Source organism: Amphiprion ocellaris, chromosome 21 (genome assembly GCF_022539595.1).
Source record: "Amphiprion ocellaris isolate individual 3 ecotype Okinawa chromosome 21, ASM2253959v1, whole genome shotgun sequence".
NCBI lineage: Eukaryota > Metazoa > Chordata > Actinopteri > Pomacentridae > Amphiprion > Amphiprion ocellaris.
In genome coordinates this window covers 20,109,853-20,132,287 of record NC_072786.1, presented here as the reverse complement: position 1 = coordinate 20,132,287, position 22,435 = coordinate 20,109,853, and the positions used below count along the sequence as shown (strand labels likewise).

Genomic DNA, 22,435 nt, shown 5'->3' with positions numbered 1-22,435 from the left:
GTCTGTAGCTAACTACTTAACTGTGACATTTCTTACCTTGTCTTGTTTTAGTTTATGTCTCCCACATGCTGCATCCAACCAGTCTAAAGCCTCCCTCCACTCTTAGTTTGGGTGAGACGTGATGACGCCCATCCCAAGTCCTGATCAACATCCAGGCCTCCTGTGAGCCATGGTTTGTCTGTGGATTCAGAGCCCGTCAGCAACGGACTTTCACAATAATGCTAATAATAATATAAATCTGCATTAATGTGCGATAAAATAATTGTCAGCGTTAATGCGTTATTAACACGATAACGATATATTAGGCAGAAAGTGAACATTTTGTCTTCAAAGTTGATGTGTCAGAAACAGGAAAAATGGGCAAGCGTAAAGATTTGAGTGAGTTTGACAAGGGCCAAATTATGATGGCAAGACAACTGGGTCAGAGCATCTCGGGAACTGCAGCTCTTGTGGGTTGTTTCCAGTCTGTAGTGGTCAGTATCTATCAAAAGTGGTCCAAGGAAGGAGCATTGGTGAACCAGTGACAGGGTCTTGGATCCAAGGCTCATTGATGCATGTGGGGAGTGAAGGCTGCCCTGTGTGGTCAGATCCAACAGACGAGCTACTGTTGCTCAGATTGCTGAAGAAGTTAATGCTGGTTCTGATAGAAAGGTGTCAGAATACACAGTGCATCACGGTTTGTTGCGTATGGAGCTGCATAGCTGCAGACCAGTCATAGTACCCATACTGACCCCTGTGCACCAACAATGGGCATGTGAACATCAGAACTGGAGCATGGAGCAATGGAAAAAGGTGGCCTGGTCTGATGAATCACATTTTCTTTTACATCACGTGCATGGCCGGGTGTGTGTGTGCATCACTTACCTGGGAACATATGGCACCAGGATGCACTATGAGAAGAAGGCAAGCTGGCAGAGGCAGTGTGATGCTTTGGCTAATGTTCTGCTGGGAAACCTTGGATCCTGCCATCCATGTGGATGTTACTTTGGCACATACCGCCTAAGCATTGTTGCAGACCATGCACACTCTTTCATGGAAACAGTATTCCCTGATGGCTGTGGCCTCTTTCAACAGGATAATGCACCGTGCCATAAAGCAGAAATGGTTCAGGAATTGTTTGAGGAGCAAACAACGAGTTTGAGGTGTTGACTTGGCCTCTAAATTCCCCAGATCTCAATCCAATCCAGCATCTGTGGGATGTGCTGGACAAAGAAGTCTGATCTATGGAGGCCCCACCTCACAACTTCCAGGACTTAAAGGACCTGCTGCTAACATCTTGGTGCCAGATACCACAGCACACCTTCAGGGGTCTAATGGAGTCTATACCTTGATGGGTCAGGGCTGTTTTGGCAGCAAAAGGGGGACTGATCAATATTAGGCAGGTGGTTATGACTGATCTGTTTATGTATATGCATTTATGTTTTAGAAAAATATTGGAACAGATAGACTTAAAATAGATCCTTTGATATATATAATAGATCCAACTGCATCAAACCTGTGACCCACTGACATCAACAACTTTTGCATTCTGCTTTTGTTATGCTTTTCCAGGCTTTTACTGCAGGCTCTTCAGGTGTTGTTTGTTTTGGAAGGTTACTCCCTTCCATCTCCTCTTTAGCAGGTAAAATGCTGCTCTATAGGGTTTAAGTCTGGAGACTGACTTGGCCAGTCTAAAACCTTCCACTTTTTGCCCCTGGTGAACTCCTTTGTTGTTTTGCCAGTGTGTTTTTGGTCATTATCTTGCTGTACGATGAAGGATCTCCCAATCAGTTTGGTTGCATCTTTCTTTAAATTGTCGGACAAAATGTTTCTGTAGACTTCTGAGATCATTGTGCTGCTGCCATCATGTGTTCCATCATCAATGAAGATTAATAATCCCGTCCCAGAAGAAGATATGCAAGCCCAAGCCATGACATTACCTTCACTGTGTTTCACAGACGAGCTGGTATGTTTGAGATCATGAGCAGATCTTTTCTTTCTCCAAACTTTAGCCTTTCCATCACTTTGGTAAAGGTTCATCTTTGTCTCATCAGTCCATAAAACTTCCTTCCTATTCTTCTTGCTAATGAGTGGTTAGCATCTTCTGGTGTAGCCTCTGTACTCTTGTTCAGGAAGTCTTCTGTGAACAGTAGATTGTGATACCTTCACTCCTGCCCTCTGCAGGTTGTTGCTGATATCACTAACACTTGTTTTATATAATATATAAATAAATAAATAAATAAATATATAAAGCTCTTCACAACCACTCTCCATCATATCTTAAAGACCTGATAGTACCATATTATCCTAGCAGAACTCTTCACTCTCAGACTGCAGGCTTACTTGTTGTTCCTAGAATCTCTAAAAGTAGAATGGGAGGCAGAGCCTTCAGTTATCAGGCGCCTCTCCTGTGGAACCAGCTCCCAGTTTGGGTTCGGGAGGCGGACACCCTCTCTATTTTTAAGACCAGGCTTAAAACCTTCCTTTTTGACAAAGCTCACAGTTAGGGCTGACTGGGGGACCCTGAGGGGGTCAGCTGGAGTCTTCGTTTGCACAACTGACTTCCCCTCTTGACGTCCTTTAGTTTGTCCCTAGTTATGCGGCTATAGGCCTAGGCTGCTGGGGAACCTCTCTTGATGCACTGAGCCCTTCTCTATCTACCTTTATATTTAATATATATACCGATATTGCATTACATTCACTCTGTTTCTCCCTGTGTCATCTCTCTGAGTGTCCCTGGTCCCAGAGCTGGATGCTTCAGATGTGTGGTTGTTCTTCCACCAACTGGCCTAATCTCCATCTGTGGGATGCTGCTGCTGCTGCTGCTGACCTTCCTCCAGCCCACTGCTTCCAGCTGCCAATTTCCACCAATCTACTCTGCATTGCCCTTACTATACTTGATTTGCTCATCTACATATTTTTGAATTTTACCACCAGCTATATATGTAGTATATTTAATGACAGAGTCGTACACCATAGCAGTAAACTATAATCAGTTTCCATGTCAGTTGTACTTTGCATGTATCATCTGTCTTATCATGCATGTATCAAATTGTGTGTTTAATGTCCATTAAACACACAATTTCACAATTTCATAATTGCTTGTTTTTCACCCATAGACAGCTCTCTGATTTTCATGTTGTAAAAACCTCTAACTAGGGCAACAAAACACATCTGTCAGTCACATGTTTCATTACTTTTGCTCACATGAAAAATGGGTGGATTCAAACTAAAGGTGCTATCTTCTAAGATGTGTATCGGATCCAGATGTAAATACCTGGAAATAAAACATGAAACGTTGATCTCTTTTCTCATATTCATCATTGATGTCAAACCCAAATGTTTTCAGTCTACAGCAAAAATAAAGGAATTGGCCTCAAAAAGTTCCAATACTTTTGGAGGTATGCGTGTGTGTGTATGCATGTGTCATCCTCATCAGCCGCTCTGAGGTGAACAGCCTCAGTGGATTGGTGGAAATCACACTTTGACCACACAACAATCGACCAAAGTGCTAAGTTTCAAAGTGGTTCTCCAAATATAACTGACAAAATATTTTTCTTTAAAATGGGATATTTTTCATTATCCTACCCTACTTTGCAGGCTGGAGAAACAAAGTGAATTGCTAACTTATCCATTATATTTACTGAATTTGTATACTTATTGGAAGAGATGCTTGAAGATAAACTTAAGCAGTATTCACTCTTCCTGCAGTCTTTAAGACAAAGTTTACTCCCAATGGGACACGCAGCAAAAGAATCCATTATGAAAAACACTCTGTAACAGCACAGACAGTGTAAATCACAGCGTATAACAACCTCAATGGATGGTGTGCACTTTAGAACAACAACTGCACAGGACTGCAAGATAAAACTTGAAACTTTGTTAAAGAACATGAAAAGAAGCCTAATGAATGATGATAAGACGTTCTTTGGTCAGTTGAGACTATGATAAATCTGTTTGGCTCTCATGGGTTCCAGCGTGTTTGGTGTTTACCTGACCTGGACTACCACAGTGGATGCATAGTCCTGACAGTGAAGCGGGAAGGCGGGATAGATCTACAGCCATTAATACCTATGGATATACAAAAACACTGGCTGAAAAAATGACTCCCAGTCTGGAGAAGCTTGGCAGAAAAGGAATATTCCAGCTTCATAATGATCCAAGGCACACTGCCAAAATTACTAAACAGAAAAAAACTAAACAAAAAAACTATGACCTGGCCAAGTATGTCACCAGAGTTGAATCCAGCAGAATATCTTGCGGTTTTTTAAAGACAAAGATAGAGCAACACCACCCCTCCAGCAAAGAGCAGCTGAAAAAAAATATCTGGAGAATAGCAGAGCATCTTTCCAGAAATTGTGCAACAGTGGTATCCTCCATGTGGAAGAGGACTGAGTCTGTCATCAAAAATAAAGGTGCACATATTAAGCGTAGAATGAAGAAATGGTTTTAATATCAGTATGTTGAACTGCTTTGTACTGCATAGAGTTCCTGCTATGGGGTCTGTATTTGTACTGTTAGTTACTAATTTGACACCAGAGCAAAGACCTAACTGTTCGACTTGATGCACATGACGGAATTGACTAAATTTTGAATTTTGAGTGAAATTGCCCAGGAGTGTTCCCACCTCTATTGTGCCCTGTATTTGAATAGAAATATGGACCAGAATTCAGGAGAAGTGTCCATGGGTCATTCCAGAATTGGAGGACATTTTACATCCCATCCATCAGATTTCCAACAATCTATTACAAAATATTAAAACATGCAGTTATTCTGCAAATGTACTTGTCCTGAGACCGAATCTAAAAAAAACTAGAAAAGAATGTTTGAAAATATTTTTAAAAATACCAAATAAGTCTGGAGTTCCTCCTAAAATGTAATTTTTCTCTTGTCGTCCCCCCATGGCCAAACTGAATCTCAAATAAAACAGTTAAAATCTAATTTAAATCTCATTTTTTGGAATTACTTTTTTCATTGATGTCTCTAGTAATTGTGGGAACATTTTTTTTTCAATCAACGTAATATTTAAATAATAATACATTTATATATATATATATATATATATATATATATATATATATATATATATATATATATATATAGTAATTGTTATGCATGCAACATGTGTCCCACAACATGTTAGCATAAACTTTTTAGCCAGTAGAAGAAAAAGAAAACAGTGAATCACATGAAACACTGGAATTACTACCATCTAACAGTTTTCCTAAAGAATGGGTAGAGCAAAGCATTGTCCTTTCTTCTATTTTTCATATTTTCATAACATTGTCAGCCTTGATTGAATGTCTCACTCTACCTCTCATTATCAGGATCAGACTAATTCTTTGGACTGTTTTCCATCAGTCAGTTTGTCCTCTTGGTCAGCAGTAACAGCTAGCTAAATATCTAGCTTCTACTGCTGAGAAAAAGCTAACATTAGCATGGATTAGCAACCCTGTTACTGTGATTAGAGTAGGGTTAGCAAACAACACATAAAACATGGGAAAATGGTACCACTGATGTGTAAGCTGCGCCAAGCAAGCTTTTGATAGTTTAATACCTATTATTGATGAATATGGAGCAGAAAATTGTTAAAGAGAAGGTTTATTTTTCAAAAATGTTGAAGCCCAAATGTTCTCCAAATCTGGAATGACCCCATGGGATCATGGCCTAAACTTTCTTACCAGTTTGTTTGATTTTTCATTATTCCGAATGTTCAGGTCTGTCATTTGTAGTCTGTGTTCATTGGACTGACTCGGCACTAACACACAGAGGGCCAGCACAGATTTTGTACCATCATAATAAAAATTTATTTTTATTATGTTTTTTTAAAAATTATTATTATTGTTGTGTTCCAGGTTAACAATAGTAGCTGGGGGGCCACCGTCAGGTCCAGAGGTTCTCTGTCGTGCCGTTCTGTGTCTCTGTCTCCCCCTCCTGTCCTCAGCACCAGCCTGCGTTTCCCTCTATTATTTTCCACTCAGTTTCTCGCAGTTTAAAATGGCGGCGTTGAGCAGCGCCGAGTCCCCACCGCCCGTCTTTAACGGAGAAACCACGGAGCGGGAGCCGGGCAGGGAGCGGGGCCTGGAGGAGCTGGGCGCCGGGCTAGACCGCTCCTGCTCGTCGGAGATCCCTGGAGGTCCGCAGGATGAGGAGGTAAGCGCTGCGGCGGTGGGGTAGCGGCTCTAAGCTGGCCAGGGGACACGGGCTCCGACGGAGGTAATTGGATGTAAATGTTCAGGAAACACCGGCTGTATCACGGATCGTGGGGGATGCGGTGCAGGGGGCAAGACGATGTAGAAAATGTGGACGACTCGGTCCTCGGCTTCTACTGAACACAAAAATGCGACAGGAAAATGCTAGCAGGATGGGAAGCTTCTCCTCGGCGGAGCCTGTGTTTATTTCGGGCCTGCTTTATGCCACTCGCTCCTGGCTTCGTTTTTCAGGCTCACTGCAGCTGCAGCCTGGTGCGCCAACACACACACACACACACACACACACACACACACACACACACACACACACACACACACACACACACACACACACACACATACACACACACGCACGCACACACGCACGCACACACACACACACACACACACACCGCTGTTGACACAACAAAGACGCGCAATTACAGCGCTTTGGATTAGGTTGTGGTGGATTGTTGTGTGGCCGAAGTTTGATTTCCACAAACCCACTGAGGCTGTTCACCTCAGAGCGGCTGATGAGGATGATGATGCTGGAGGTGGAGGCTAGCTTCAGTCGTGCTTGTGATTTTTAGGTGTAACTTTGCCACACTGGCTACTTTTCGAAATATTCCACATTTTACAGTCACCGCCTCCTCCTTGTCTACACACAAACACACCAACACTGAGCAGAGCGCCAGGCTGTGTCCTGTCTGTCAGTGTCCATGTAGCCTAGCCTCCAGTCTGCAGGTCAGAGGCCTCACTACTGGACTCTGATAGCAGCCTGAACCACACAGGACACTTTTTTACAAGTTTACAATGTGGAATCTTTAACCAATAACAGATATTCTAACAGAGATGCATGTGTTCCCTATACACAAAATGTCTGTCCCATCTGTCAGACTTCTTTCTGACCCTGACCCCATTTTAGGGTCCAAACATGTAATTCTCATAACCACAGCAGTAAAGAGCTTTCTTATTAACATTGCCTTTTAATTCAGTTGAATGCAGTCCAGCTTAGTTTCATTTATATAGCATCGGTTTAATGTTATCTCAAACAACAAATCCAAAGTTTCCTTTGGACTTTCTTTGACAGAACACTTATCAACAGTAGATTGAAAAAATCCTCCTTCCAGCAGAACCAGGTTCAGGGACTCCAGGCCTATAGCAGCATAACTAAGAGAGAGTTCCTCTGAGCCATCCCGAATTTTGCCTCTTTCTTTAACCATTCCAGTTTTTGCTAGACCCCTCGTGTCTGGTCAGTGGTCACACAAGTCCAAACTGAGATAACCCTAATGATGCCTGATGTGATGTCACTCATCGTCTCACACTTTCCTCAGAAGACATTAAACAACCATGTTTGCTGATTAGCTGCCCTCATAAAATTGTTGTACTGTATTTTAGTTTTAAGATAGATCTGTTTTTTTTTCTAAATGCCCGATTAAACATTCTATCATAACAGCAGCTGCTTCATTAAACCTACAGGGCCGGACTATCCTACCAGCATGTGGCTAGATGACACCTACTGGAGGTGGTGCTGTACCATAAGAAAACAGTTTTAACTTATTGTCCACATTGCTCCGCTCTTTAGCGTAACATTGAAGGATGATACTCAAGGTATTGCATGTTTCAATGTTTTACTTCCTCAAATCTTTAGTTTGCCAAGGAACACAAGATATATTCACAGTGGCGAGTGTTTGCTGTTTTTATTCAAGAACATAATTCAGGAAAGCTGCCGGTTTTTGTCTGTGCATTGTCTAATTAATTGATGGATTTTTGTCCAGCTATCTAGGGTTTTTGCAGGGTTTTGGACTAGTAGTTGTAGTCCAGGAACTTTTGCAACAACTGAGACATGACGCTTGACTTCCTGCATTTCACAGCACTAGGCCAGGGCCTGTTCAATGCCTGCTGATTGCTTGGCCTGCAGTATTGTTGTTTGCAGCTTTGTCAATATCAATCGCAAACCATTTATCCAATCTGCTTCACACTGAACACAGACTGCACTGGGTTGTTGAAACAGCTACGTTAAAACTAAATTAGCTGACACTTTGTTGGGTATCAGTGTTGTTGAGAAAGGGGGTTAAACCTAACCTCTCTATATACGATTCTGAGTTTGATGTAGTCCAATGCTGCACCTAATGATATATTTTATAAAATAATCTAACAATTGTTTTTTAGACTGTTAAAATTAGTTTTTTTCAAATATTGTAATTATTAAGTAATTCCCTCAGAATAAATAATACAAACATTTCAGCTCATTTATGCTTTAAACTAATTTTTTCACTCATGCATAGCCATGAAAGTAAACACATGCATGATATGGTGGATGGCATAGCTCACAGTATTACGATATACAACCATTATCTGTACATCAGTTAATCCTCATTCGTGGTGGGAGGCTGGAGTCTATCCCTGCTGACTTAGGGTGAAGGCAGTGGAAACCCTGGACAGGTCACCAGTCTATCACAGGACTACATATAGAGACAAACAATCACTCACATTCACACCTACAGACAATTTAGAATCACCAATTAACCTCAGCATGGTTTTGGACTGTGGGAAGAAGCTGAAGAACCTGGTGAGAACATGTAAACAGCACACAAATATGCACCCAGGACCTTCTGTCTGCGAGGTGACAGTGCTAACCACTGCACCCTGTATTATAATATTATTACCGTAATTTCCGGACTATTGAGCGCACCTGAATATAAGCTGCACCCACTAAATTTATAAAGAAAAAAATTTTTGTACATATATAAGCCGCACCTGTCTATAAGCCACAGGTGTCCACGTTGTAATATGAGATATTTACACAGAAAGATTTTTTTAAACTTTTAATTAAATAAATGCTTTTTTTCCAAACAGTGCCTGTAATACGGCAGTAACACGGCAGTACCACACATTGAGTCAGTTCACACTGCCGACTCCAGCGTCTCTCCATGGATTCATTGATGCCAAGTTTACGTGCAACAGCTCTATTTCCCTCTTCGACAGGCAGATCGATTGTCTTTAACTTAACAACTGCATCATATGCATTTCTTTGTGGGTTTTCCATGATGAGGGTGTGTGCATGAAACGCAAAAAGACTGATCTGAAGAATTTAGTGTGAGTGCGTTTTGATTTAATTTGAACAGTTTCATTGGTCCACTGCGACCTGTCCAGTAATTTCATTGGTCTGATGTGACGAGGCTAAACGTATTGACGGCATGAAGCTCGCCCGTAAAAATCTATACATTAGCTGCATCGTTGTATAAGCCGCAGGGTTCAAAGCGTGTGAAAAAAGTAGCAGCTTATAGTCCGGAAAATACGGTAATAATAATAGAGCCTATTTGTCAGAGTCCTGATCAGGATAATAATGGACTTCAAGTTCAAAAGAATACATTGTAGATTCATTTCTATGTCTGTCATAGCAAGTCTGTCCCTGAACTGGAGAATCAATATTTTTACTAACGTATCGGACTAAAAATCTGAAAATGGTTATGACATGGATTCATTTAATTATCGGAGTAGTATGTAGTTACAATAATCACATACTTTTGCATCACTGGTGGTGCGGGGTTTAGCACTGTCGCCTCACAGCTCAGAGATCTTTCTGCATGGAGTTTGCATGTTCTCCCTGTGAATGCGTGACTTTTCTCCGGGTTCTTCAGCTTCCTCCGGCAGTCCAGTTGGTAACTCTAAATTGTCCATAGGTGTGAATGTGAGTGTGTTTGTCTCTGTATGTAGCCCTGTGATAGACTGGTGACCTGTCCAGGGTGTCCCCTGAGTTCACCCTAAGTCAGCTGGGATAGACTCCAGCTCCCTAATGAGGCTTAAGCGATGTATAGATAGTGGATGGATGGATATTTTTGCATATGAAAGTAACTGAAATGACTTACACACTGTGACAACGGTCTGCCATGTTAGTTTCAAGCATCTTTTCATTCATGCATTAGCTCTTAGGGTCACCAGAAAATCTAAAATGTCTGAATAATCATCTAAGATGATTTTGATGTGATTATCATTATAATATTGGTATTGTAGGTATGCTACTTTGTGGTCCCCTTGGAGGACTCTGTTCCACACATGTGCTATTACTCATGTAGCGTAGTCTCTGTGCAGACACAAATTTTGGGTTGTGCGAACTTTCTCGTTCTGGGGAGGAGTCTGCGTCGGCTCTCACATACTGGAGACTGGCATACTTGGGGAGATGAAAAAGTGTATGACCTGCAGACCACCTTGAACTTGTGGACGCAGAAAACATCACACTGGCCTTACATTACCAGCAGTGGCACAGGAATGGAGCTGTACATAGGGGGCACATTTTTAAACATTTAAAAATTGTTTAAAATGTAAAACGATACTACTTCCAGAACTTTCTCTGTTTGTTGGTATTATTACCAACCTGTGTCATGTTTGGCTCTGTACAAAAAAAAACAAAACAATAATGGTGCTGTCTGTCACTGATATCTCCACCAACACCCTCTGGGATGCCTACCCTTCAAGTGCTAGAGCAGCAGTTGCATTGTGCTGATCAGCCATTTTCAGTTTTCACTGCTTACACAGCTTGATGTTTTTTGAGAACTGCTCGTCCAAATGACTATAAACTAGACACTGCTCTTCTTTAGGTTGGCAGAACTACATGTGCCAGGTTTGGAGTAGATCAGGCAAATGTTTGTTGTGTCCAGCTAACAACAGATACACACACATTCAGAGGTTTTTTTTTTTAAAATTCAGTAGTGAGATGTCTTGAGCCCTGTCAACATTAGCCAATCATTTGTACAGTCAGTAGATCTGGTTTGCTTGTTTACAGCAATTTTTTAAAAAAGGCAGACTTTTAAATTTTGTGTGCAATTGTTTTTGACCAAGTGTTGGATGCTCAGTGTAGCAAACTCCACCCTGACAGTCGTTGGGCCATTGGAGCTTTATGGGACAAAAACTACATTCTAAACCTGGTAAATGCAGTTAAAACCAGAAAGCACTCAGAGAGTACAGTACTCCGCCAAAGCTGTTCATTCCTCCATATGGCATTATCAGAAATGCAGCATTTATTTCTTTATTTTTTTTAGAAATGCAGCATTTGTTTATTAGTTATTGATGATCAGAAATTACGGCAACATAGAATGTGTCCATTTAATATAGATGTACCCACAAACAAAATGACCTTGTGTTGAGCACAGGTGTGTCTTATGCATGTGTACGTTATGTACGGATATCGAATTGCGTGACCTAAATATGTAGTGGGTGGCGGGAATTGATGGGATTCAGAAACACCCCCACAGTTTAATCAATTGTTCCTTGTATCATTTTGGTGGATTTGTAGTGGGCTCACAATCATGTGATCGTCAGCAGGCAGCTGACATAGTGTTCACTTGTTGTCATAGTTACAGTGACGCCGTGCCGCTATCTCGCAATGATACAGAAATGTTTGACAAATCCGTGGATCCAGACTGAAAGCCGCATCACTGTCAAAATCTAATCACTTGGTCCTTGTGTCATTTCTGACCTTCCCTGAGCATTTCATCCAAATCCATTGGTCCGTTTTTGAGTAATATAGCGAACAGACAGACAGACAAACCAGCGTTGATCGTCACATAACTCCACTGCGTTCCTTGGCGGAGTAACTAGACAAAGCTACCGAGTTCTTCTGATTAGCGCTGAACTGAGACTGGTTGTGTTATTGCATATCTGCTGTCAAAGGTGTTTTATTTAACGTTGTCAGTAAATCAAATACAGAAGACACAGAAAAAGTATCATGTTAACAGTTTTATTTATTTATTTAACCTTTATTTTACCATTTAAGTTAGTTGAGAACTAGTTCTCAACAAAAAATAAACAGTTTTGTGGATTCTTGAGGAATTTCTGCTTGTTGGAGTATCTGTGGGAGGATTTTCCAGAACGCAATCACAAGAATGTTACAGTTTCATTTAGCAGACACTTTTATCCAAAGCGACACACATCTGAGACGTAAATACAACATGAGGTAGGCAGGCAGGCAGCACTGAGGACTTTGCCTGAGGGTCCTCACTGGATATCTGCACCCTGACAGGGTTTTGAACCACCAATCTCCTGTGTCCAAGTCAAGGATGTTAGCCACTGAGCTATCCAATAGTCTATAACTGAGAGGATGAAATGAAAGGTGACTATAATGACTTGTTTGATAGATTACTTGATTGTAAACAGTGGCTGCCAATGTTGAATTAATAGCTCTGAATTGTATGGTTTGCTTTAGAAAATCCTGACTTTTTTTCTTATTCTAAATAACTGGAACAAAGCCCATAATCCAGTTACATCCATAAATTCAATCATTTCTTCATATAGTGAGTCAGATTACTAGCACAGTGTGTTTATACACACACTAGTATCTCTGTTTTGCCTGTTATCCAGGTTTTGATAATTTTCAAGATATAACATTTACATGAAAACTTGGTTATTCATGTTTCTGTATACATGATCACTAGGGCTGCAACCAGCATTCTAAAATATGAGAAACAACAGCAAAGAAATGAAAATAAAAACAAAAAAACACCAACATTCAAAGACAAAAAAACAACATTACTGCAACTGTGTGCCTCCTGAGTTCTGTAGTGGGCCTGAGCCACTGCACTAAATGCACTGCATGATGGCTAGTAGTCACACAAAGCCACTTTTCAAAGCTACTGAAAATAAGATCTAGGCCAAGGTGAAAACAGCAAATAATTCAACAGTGACCATGTGATAATGTTGGCAGAGAGTTCACCACCTTACTCAGCACACAGAGTGATTTGCTCTTGAGGCAATCTACGAGGCACCAGTTGGAAATACAACAGATTTTGGTCAATAGATGGCAAAACTGTGGAACCAAAATATGTTAATACGAGCTATGTAAACTGCAGTTAGTCTGCAATTCCAGCAATCCTGTTTTAAAGGCACCTTCTGAAATAGTGGTGGGCATCGGAGGCTGCTTCCATCTTACTGGTTCCAAAGTTCCATTTCCAAAGGAAGTTTCATTACTCTGCCAAGGATGTATTCCTAACCAGGCAGCCCTCCTATACATGCACGCTATGACCTTCTCCCATATCTCATACTGTCTTGACAGTTTGGGCTCAAGCAGCCCCATCTCCAGTAAAACACATAGGTTCATTATACAATCAAGCTCTGAAAATTATGAATCAAAAAACAATTTGGTGGCATCCCTGTCTTATTTTAAAAAAATACAATCTATTTAGTTTTGAAAGCTTCATCGATCTTTGCTTCATCAAATTAATCTTTAAATACCTCAATAAATCAGCGCCACAGCCATTCTGTGGATTCATCCAAAGACAGGACGGCAGCAGGGTCACCAGAAGCTCCTCCAACAACAGCTGCAAAATATCTTACCACAGAACTACATCTGGACAGACAGCCTTTTCAATCAAAGTCTGTCACATCTGGAACATTTACCAAATGAAATTAATATGTTAGCAGATGTTAAAACTTTTACAGAAAAAGTTAATTGGCTTAAAGAAAAACAAGAATGTACCCATGTATGACATCTATGCAGTCTGACTTTGGATTGTGTCATTATGTGTGTGTGGGGAGGGGGTTGTAATGTTGTCTGCGCTGTTTTTATTGGTGTTGTTGGTCCTCTTTGTCTACTTTGACTGAAAAGCCCAACCAGGGACAGGCATTGAAAATTAGCTTAATGCTATACACAATATATGCAATATATCAGATGTTTTCTATGTTAATTGCATAGTCCCCAAAAAGCAAGAGAAAAAACTGAGAGAGCCTTGGCAGAGGTATGTGAAAATCAGCATTGGTTTGTCTGTCTGTTAACAAAATTACTCAAAAACTGATTTGGATGAAATTTTCAGGGAAGGTCAGAAATGACACAACGATCAAGTGATTAGAATTTGACAATGATGCGGCTGTTAGCCTGGATCCATGGATTTTTAAAAAGATTTCAGCTGTTAGAAATGATGCAGTGACTGAGCAGCATTGGCGGAGTACTCCGCTCTCTGAGTGCTTTTGTAGTTTTGATTCTGTTCATTGGTTCCTAAGGAAATGTCAGTCATGCTAGCTTATGAACGGTGTACTGCAAACACCTACTGTATATCCAAAGCTGTCTACTTGAGCCATTAGTCATATGAGTTGAAGGCCTGTGTGTCTTCCCTGCTTCCATCTATACGTGTTAAGAAGTGTTACGCATGTAAAAGAACACAGATAGATGGCATATTAACATTACATGAACAGGGACTCTTTATCTCTCAGCTGAGCACACAGACATGAAATAACTATTCTGCTTACTGATGCTTATTCCAGCTGCCAACTTTGCTGCCCTTATAGCAACACTTCACTGTTGACTGGAACAGTGTGCTGCTACTTTCAACACACACACACGCGCACACACACATGCGCGCACACACACACACACACACACACACACACACACACACACACACACACACACAACAAACCTACTATTCAACATATCCACCTTCCTTAAAGGGGATGTTCCTGTGCTAATCTCACAAGTTAAAAAATAAGGTAACTATATTAATTCATATAATTATTAAGTGTTTATTTGACGTGATAGACAAAGATGGGCAGTTCTAGAGGAAGTACTCAGATCCTTAAGTAATAGTATAAATGCCACACTGTGAAAGTTCTGTATCAAAAACGTTACCTCAAGTAAAAGTATGTAAATATAATCAGAAAAATGTACAATGGTATTAAAAGTAAAAGTTCTCCTGTGGGTGTTACACTACAGTACAGCGTGCTATATTATATTACTCATGCATTGATGTAAAAGCAGGATTTTATGGTTGAAGTAATCTTAACCAGCTGCTCCTCAAAGAATCCGAGCTTAAAATTTAAAATCTAAAATGTAAACAATACCCAACCAATCCAATATCACACCCTGTCTCAAAAGTATGCACCCAAATGAGCCTTAGATATGTCTGTTAGATGGATTCTGCTCTATCTGTAAGGCTGGTCGCACCTCCAGGTAAAGACTCTTACTGTTTAATGAGATGGAAGATGGCAGCTTGTTTGTGTTTAATGCTGTAGTGACTTGAGGAGGTGGTCACTCAGGCTTCGGCCAGTTCTGTGTTGGCAAGCAGAGAGCGTTACTGGGCTTTAGTGAGTGATGGGCCACCATGATATAGATTTCTTTCACAATTAATGAGTTCCAAGCCAATGGGATCAGGCTAATTTGCTGCTAAAGTTATGTATCCGTGATTAAAAAGTAGCAAATGATCAGCCTATGTAAACACTTAATGTTAATGGTTCATATATTCATTGATTCATAGCCCACTATCAGTTAAGACATTTTTTTTATTTACACCCCAAAGGACAACAAAGCAGGAAAATTCTTTGTTCATTCATGAGTAAGTCAGGGTGATCAGTATCACAGCCCGATCATTGAGGCATGAGTATATCTAACAATAGTTACTATTGTGCACTCCATTTCTGTAATGTGTTGCATAGATGTATTCCTATGTCAGACACAGATGTATTGTCCTATGACGATCTCAAGACAATTTTAGTTTTATTGTTTTAGTTACAACTGCAACTGAATCTCTCCTTCGTCTTGTACACACATTGGAGCGGGCCATTTGCTTTTTGCTGTCGGAATTTGTTATGGTTTTGACGCTTTATGTATTCAAAGATATTGTTACTCTACTCCGTGTCACAACTTCTTCACTTGTGAAATATAATGGATCCTATTTATTAGGCTGGTGATGTGGCAAGAGCATTAAAAAATATTTAACATGAAATTAATTCAAATGCATATGATGTTCTATTATGCTGACCAACATTAAAGTGTCAGTCACAGCAGCTAATGAACGCTAACCCTTGGCTAGAGTAATCAGTCAAGCATTGGTGCTTCCAAAGTGAACCTGCACCAGAACAGGTAGGGTGTGCCACGTAAGTTGCCATGGTGATCTTCAGCAGTCAACAGAGAGCAGGCTTTTAGGTAAGCTTTAAAGGTCAAAGATGGCTGTGTAACCAGCTAGTCTCTTGTAAAAATCCCAGGATTCCTCAAAAACATAGTTATGACCAGAATACCAGTGCACCTATAAACACCCAAATTCATACATATAGCTTGGTCTAAAAGGGTTTAATTAATAATAGACATACTTTGCAAACGTTTTGAAACATTTTTGTCTTTGCTCTGTTGTGCAGTATACCACTGTTATAATGGCATAAATCATCTGATGAAATATCTATCTATATATTTCTAAAATGTCACTTTTTTAAGTGCTGCTAGAGCTAGTGTATTGCACAGAGGTGATTTCACACATTCATCTGTGTTTGGGAACATAGGCTGAGGGAGAGGACGAGGCCAGTCCCTGGCAGTGTGTGACTGTCTGCATGCTTTCTGTGGATAGGAGCACGTTTGGTGGATGACTTCCACCTTTTGGATCACCGTAGCTACCAAGTTTGTGGCTAGCTGTTTGAATTCAGGCAAAGCTTGGTTTTCTCTGTTGTCCTTTTGTTAGAAAAACAGCTTCAGCCAGGTCTTTAATTTAAAGAGTTCCTAAATCCTTTGCTTAGCTCATGGTTCTGCCTTCCCATCTTCTTCGAACATGTAACATGTTTATTATTGCTTCCTCTCTTTCCTTGGATTCTCTAGGAAACATTACAATGATCAAGAAAAGCAGCAGCTTAAGTCAGAGGATATTGGGTATTTTTGCTTAAAAAAATTAGCAGAGTTAATTGGCAATGACTTTTCTATCAATCAGCTAAGTGTTTCCGACAGTAAGCAGACATTATTTTTATTATTAATTCATCTGATTTTATCATTATTTATTATTTTTTACGTTTTGTTATTATTATTACTTTTAGACTAAATGATAAATAGATGGATTTTAATAATCAAGGTAAACTTTTTATAAAACCAGTATAAAAATAATCCTTGTCACTATGAAATACACTGACGCACCGTTTGGGGCTCTTATTCAGGGTGGTAGAATGGATGAGTCTCTGGCAGCTTCTTGGCCTTCACAGTTTTTTCATTTTGTATTGTGTGCTAACCAATTTTCACGAGCTCTGTCAGAGATTTAGTTGTTCCTCCTAAAGTATTTTCCCTCATAATGGTACTCTTGTTTTATTATAGTGCACATGAGATTATTTTTTGTCTCTGCTGGTAAACTTCATGTAGTGTAATGCAGTATTATTATTTAATGCTGCGCCACAGTGTCACATGATTGACTGTGATTGATCATCTAGTTGTCGTGTGTTATTCTTTGAACAGAACGGCACTGTGATTGAGGCCAACTATTGGTTAACCATGGCTAGGTGATGTAGTATTTAATGAGTCATTCCACGTTCACCACTTTGTTGCTCTCAGTTTCTACGTTTATTGTAAATATTGCAGCATATTGTTTTTTTGCAACACCATCTGCACACATTTCAGAGTAAGAGTTCTAACCATTCTAATGTCCTAATTCTCTCATTTATTAAAAGTGTTGAGGTTTACTGACAGAAGCTATAATTATATCTGGCTGTAATGAATTAAAGAGTTTTATTTGTCACATTCTCATACAGTATGTGAAGTGAAATGCAAAGTGACGGTTCTCAAGGCAGTGCAATAACAGGACATTATATATGATCAATCTATAAAAAACTGTAGAAATATGGATAAAAGTCACGTCATAAATAATGAAGAGGTCGAAATTGTGCTAAAGAGTGCAGTTGCGTGTGTGTTTGTGTGTGCACACACCTACATGCTATTTACATATTTACATTAGTTCAGTGTGCTACAGTAGACAGATGTGTGCTGTTTGAATTTTGATTTTGAATTGAGGTCAAAGTTCAGCTTTTCCTGGGTCTCTCTGTGTTCGCCTTGGTGTTCCTCAGGCACCGGCCACAGCGTAGCCACTCAGTCAATTGCTGCAGTAGTGGGGGTCCTCAATGATCCTGTTTGCCCTGACCATGCTCCTCCTTGTATAGACGTCCTCCAGGGTGGGGATCTTATGGTACGCTCCACTGACCTTAGCATCCTCTGCAGGGCTCTCTGGTTGCTGGCAGTGCTGTTGGCGTACCTCTCGTTAGCTTCAAACCATGCATGGCAGTCAGGTTGTTAGCCCGAGCAGTGTCTGCATTTACCATGACGGGGGACCTCCACATGTAGTCCATGATTTCCTGTACTTGTTGCCACGAGTTTCTGGAGTCGCACTGTTAAAATTGTGTTTCCACTTTCCTGTTGTAGCTTCCAGAGCTGGACTGGAACATGTCCCAGTCGGCATCACTCACAGCGCCCTATTGCATGGTATCTGGTTGGTCACACCAGTGCCTCACCTGAAAGAGACACATATGTTTACATGATTCCATCATAGAAAATTAAGAGTTATAGGAGTCATTGGAAACCAAACATTGCCATGATATACATGGAGCTCTTAGCCTCTTCCAAATACCACGTGTCTTCTGTGCTTTATTTTTCTTGGTTTCTGTGATGTGTCGCTATTGTTGTTCTTTTCCTGAGGGTTGTGAAGGAGCTGGCCACTTCTCATCTTTATGAAAAAAGTTGTAAAATTCATCTTACACAAGCCTTTTTCATGCATACAAGTGTGCTACAGACATATGGTAATCTTCCTGAAAAAAAACAAAGCTACAGATGTGAAATTAAAAACATACACACACAGCAGTCACGACAGCATCTGAAAACGACTGAGCCATCTTGGCAACAGCAGCAGCGTGGCAGCCTCAGCCCCCACTGTCCTGCCTCTGTCTGGGGCATCAGCCACTGACTACCATACACCCACTGGACAATGTTGTGCTGCTTAGCGTGACATCTAAAATGTGTTGTAGTTTGATGTGAAACATCTTGGTCACATATAGACTGCATTTCAAATTGCGTACTTTTTCTTTTTGCTTAAGGACATATAGTACTTTTATTTTTTTTATTCATTTATGTATTTGATAGGGACAGTGCTCATTAATGAGCGTCTATTTAGACAACAATAGATGCAAATATGCCAGATTATAGCAACATTGCTAATTTACATCCACAGTCCCCAGGCAGGTTAAAAAAAACACAAAAAAAACCTAACAGTGAAACATACGACAATAGGTCACAATAAAAGCACATAACAAAATGTAAACAAAGAAGTTAAGGGTGCATGCTCCCAGTGGCTCCAGCTTGTTTATACTGAAGCAGAACACTGTGACATATGTGATGCTACTACGCAGAGGATTGTGTGTCAGAATGTCCTGAAAAACATGCTGGCTTGCACACTGCAATGTCTGATAAGTGTGTGAAACAACATTTCAAAGGGGGAGAAACGAGACAAACAAAAGACCCAAGAAGGACCCTATGACCCTGACAAGGCCAACACAAAATCCAACTCCTCTATGCACTCTGTAAATGTGTGTTGACCCCAAACTGTACCCAAATAAAGCATTGTGTTGGAAAGAGCTCTGCCAGGAAGTTTATCTGTCAATGGCAGCATCTGGCTGCTCACTGTGGTGGTTATTTAATTCACCTGATCAGAGCATTTGTATGTTCAGTGGAATGTCTGCATAGATATACAGATGTTTTGCCTTTTGTAACTTTTGATAAAGTGTATCAACACATCACAAGACGTACTGTCACAAACAGGAAATGTTACGATATGCCCCCCCCCCCCCGGACATTATGAACCGAACGGAATATTCGGATATTCGTCATTAATCGGGGCCGAATATCCGGAGCCCAGAAACCGCTATTCGGCCCAGCCCTACTGCCAAGAATTTTATTCCCACTAATGTGACACAGTGGTTTTGAAAAGCAAGCATATTGTGTAGTCTGACCCTGGATAATTACTGGAAAAAGAGCATTTTGGACATGATCAGTGCCCTGTCACACTGTCTGGGAGGAGCCAGGTCATGGGAAAAGTCATTTTATACACTTCTGAACTCTGATAGTTGTTCATTTACTGAATTGTGTCACTATGTTAATGCTCACAATGTTGTTGTGTTTCCATACAGATCTGGAACATCAAACAGATGATAAAGCTGACACAAGAACATTTAGAGGCTCTTCTGGACAAGTTTGGGGGAGAACACAATCCTCCCTCCATATATCTAGAGGTAAGGGTGATATGCAGTAGTTGGTATCACTTTGCAGAAAACTGCATTTGGTGAATGTCATTGGTGGTATCAAAGCCGCTGAGTCAGTGCTTTCTTGTGTGTCATTCCTGCCAGGCCTATGAGGAGTACACCAGTAAACTAGACGCACTGCAACAGAGGGAACAGCAGCTGCTGGAGGCCATGGGCAACGGTGCAGACTTCTCCTGTTCTCCTTCTCCTGTGCCAGCTCTTTTGGAGGTCAAGATGGGAGGTTGTGGGATAGGAGGTGGGGCTCAGACCTTTCCCTCTGCCCCCAACACCTTGGCTGTCCTGCAGACTCCCACCGACGCCAGCCGAGCCAACCCTCGCTCCCCTCAGAAGCCCATTGTCAGGGTCTTCCTGCCTAACAAACAGAGAACCGTGGTAGGTTAGACGTCCTCTCTGAGGGAGTATATGGACAGAACAGGATTTTAAATTTGGTTGTCATGGATCAAAAGAAACCAAAATCACACTTTAATTTGGAAATGATACAAGTAAATAATTGCTCCTTTAGATGAATGAATGCCTCTTATTGTCCATGGTATCAGTCAGGCCACAGAGGTATGTACCTCAACTTGCATAAAGACCTGATTTGGAGTTAAAAATTACACAAAGGCTTATATAACACATTCTAGAAAAGTGCCATCTGACTGATACTGGTTTCTAAGGGTTAGCTGTTTAGGATGTCCCTATTTAAAACAACTTCAGTTCTCCTTGGTACACACTGTTACACTGTTATTCAAGGTACTTGGCAGGAAGATTGTTCAACATCTTGAAGAACTTGCTAGAGTTTTTTCTGTAGATTCAGTCTGTCTCAGTGTCTTCTGTCTCTTCAATCCCAAACTGGGCCCAAAATGTTGAGATCAAGGCACTGTGGGGGTCAGACCACCTGTAGCAGGACTCCTTGTTCTAGTGGCTGAAGGTAGTTCTGGATGACTGACTGGATGTATGGGCTGTTATGCTACAGAATGAATTTGAGATGATCAGATAACACCCAAATGTGTTGCGTGGTCACTGTAGCTGTGGAGAAGACATCTGAAAGCTAGCAGCTTAATTACTCTTTTTTCTTTTTGGTTCTTGAGAGTTATCAGTAACAGAGACAGACAGGTCTGACATGCTTAAGGCCTCTTTATACTGTATTGACTATCACAGACTAAATGTGACAGATGGTATTAGCTTGACCTACATAGGCATAGAATGGTCACATTTAGGGGAAACATGTCAGTTTAGAAAATGCTAGAATTTCCTTTGAATCTTTTGCATATTTCCATCTTGGGGTTAACACAATGTGAAAACAAAGCATGCTGATGACTGCCTACAGATTTCATGTTGAACACAGCCCAGATGTGATTGTAAATGATCAGTCAGCATCAAAACAAAATGACTACAAACACTGTGGTTTGATCTGCAGAAAACTGTTTACTCAGGGTCCATGTGAGTTAAGTGAGTGGTGCTGTTTCCAGGTCCCAGCTCGCTGTGGGATGACTGTGAGAGACTCCCTGAAGAAAGCTCTGATGATGCGAGGACTCATTCCGGAGTGCTGTGCAGTATACAGGATACAGGATGGGTAAGTGTCTCATTGTCATACTGTACTTGACAGAGGAGTGCAGGAGCCATTTTATCAGGCTTCTAAGGATTACACTGTGTGAACAATCAGACACTTTTATCATGTTACTTCCTCTTACCTATAGACAAGTGTAGAGTCACTTTGAAGAGCAACACACACGACCACATGATTGATCACACGTATGCTCAGAGCAGGAATAGTTGGTCAGCGATATAGATTGATCCTACATTTACCCTATTTTTCAAAAAAACTATCATTTAGTGGGGGGGTTTCTGCAAGAGCGTGCATAACTACCATGTTTGTAAAAATAATTTCACATGCAATCTACGATAGATGTGAGTGCTCACGTGCAGTATCCTTTAAATGTCAAATGATTTAAAATGATATCACCTCTTAATGATTGCATATATTAAGTAGAGTATTTCTTCTTAAGAACAGTCAAAAATAGATACTTTAGAAATCAAATAGCATGAGCAGTACACAGACACTCCTTTGACCAGTGCCTTAAAAAGACCACCTTAAAATGTAGCCACATGGAAATGAATTGCCAGGGGAATTGGAGAATGTTATGTTGAGAATGGAAAATGGTACAGGCAGATTAGTGAACAACTACAAATCAGTAGAAACACAGTTGCAGCAGTAGTTACGAGGTATAGAACAAGCCATAGTA

At 40.7% G+C, this 22,435-nt stretch overlaps 1 protein-coding gene across 2 annotated transcripts in view; it reads left to right on the top strand.

Moving 5' to 3' along the window:
• Window positions 1-5,951: 5,951 nt before the first annotated feature.
• Window positions 5,952-22,435, top strand: part of braf (B-Raf proto-oncogene, serine/threonine kinase) — a 38,832-nt gene continuing 22,348 nt past the window's right edge. For both annotated transcript variants that reach the window (XM_023277686.3, XM_023277689.3), the window contains exons 1-4: window positions 5,952-6,132; window positions 20,079-20,180; window positions 20,295-20,582; window positions 21,662-21,765. In XM_023277686.3, coding sequence (XP_023133454.2) covers window positions 5,977-6,132; window positions 20,079-20,180; window positions 20,295-20,582; window positions 21,662-21,765 — 650 coding nt within the window. In that variant the 5' untranslated portion in view covers window positions 5,952-5,976. The remainder of the gene's footprint in view (window positions 6,133-20,078; window positions 20,181-20,294; window positions 20,583-21,661; window positions 21,766-22,435) is intronic.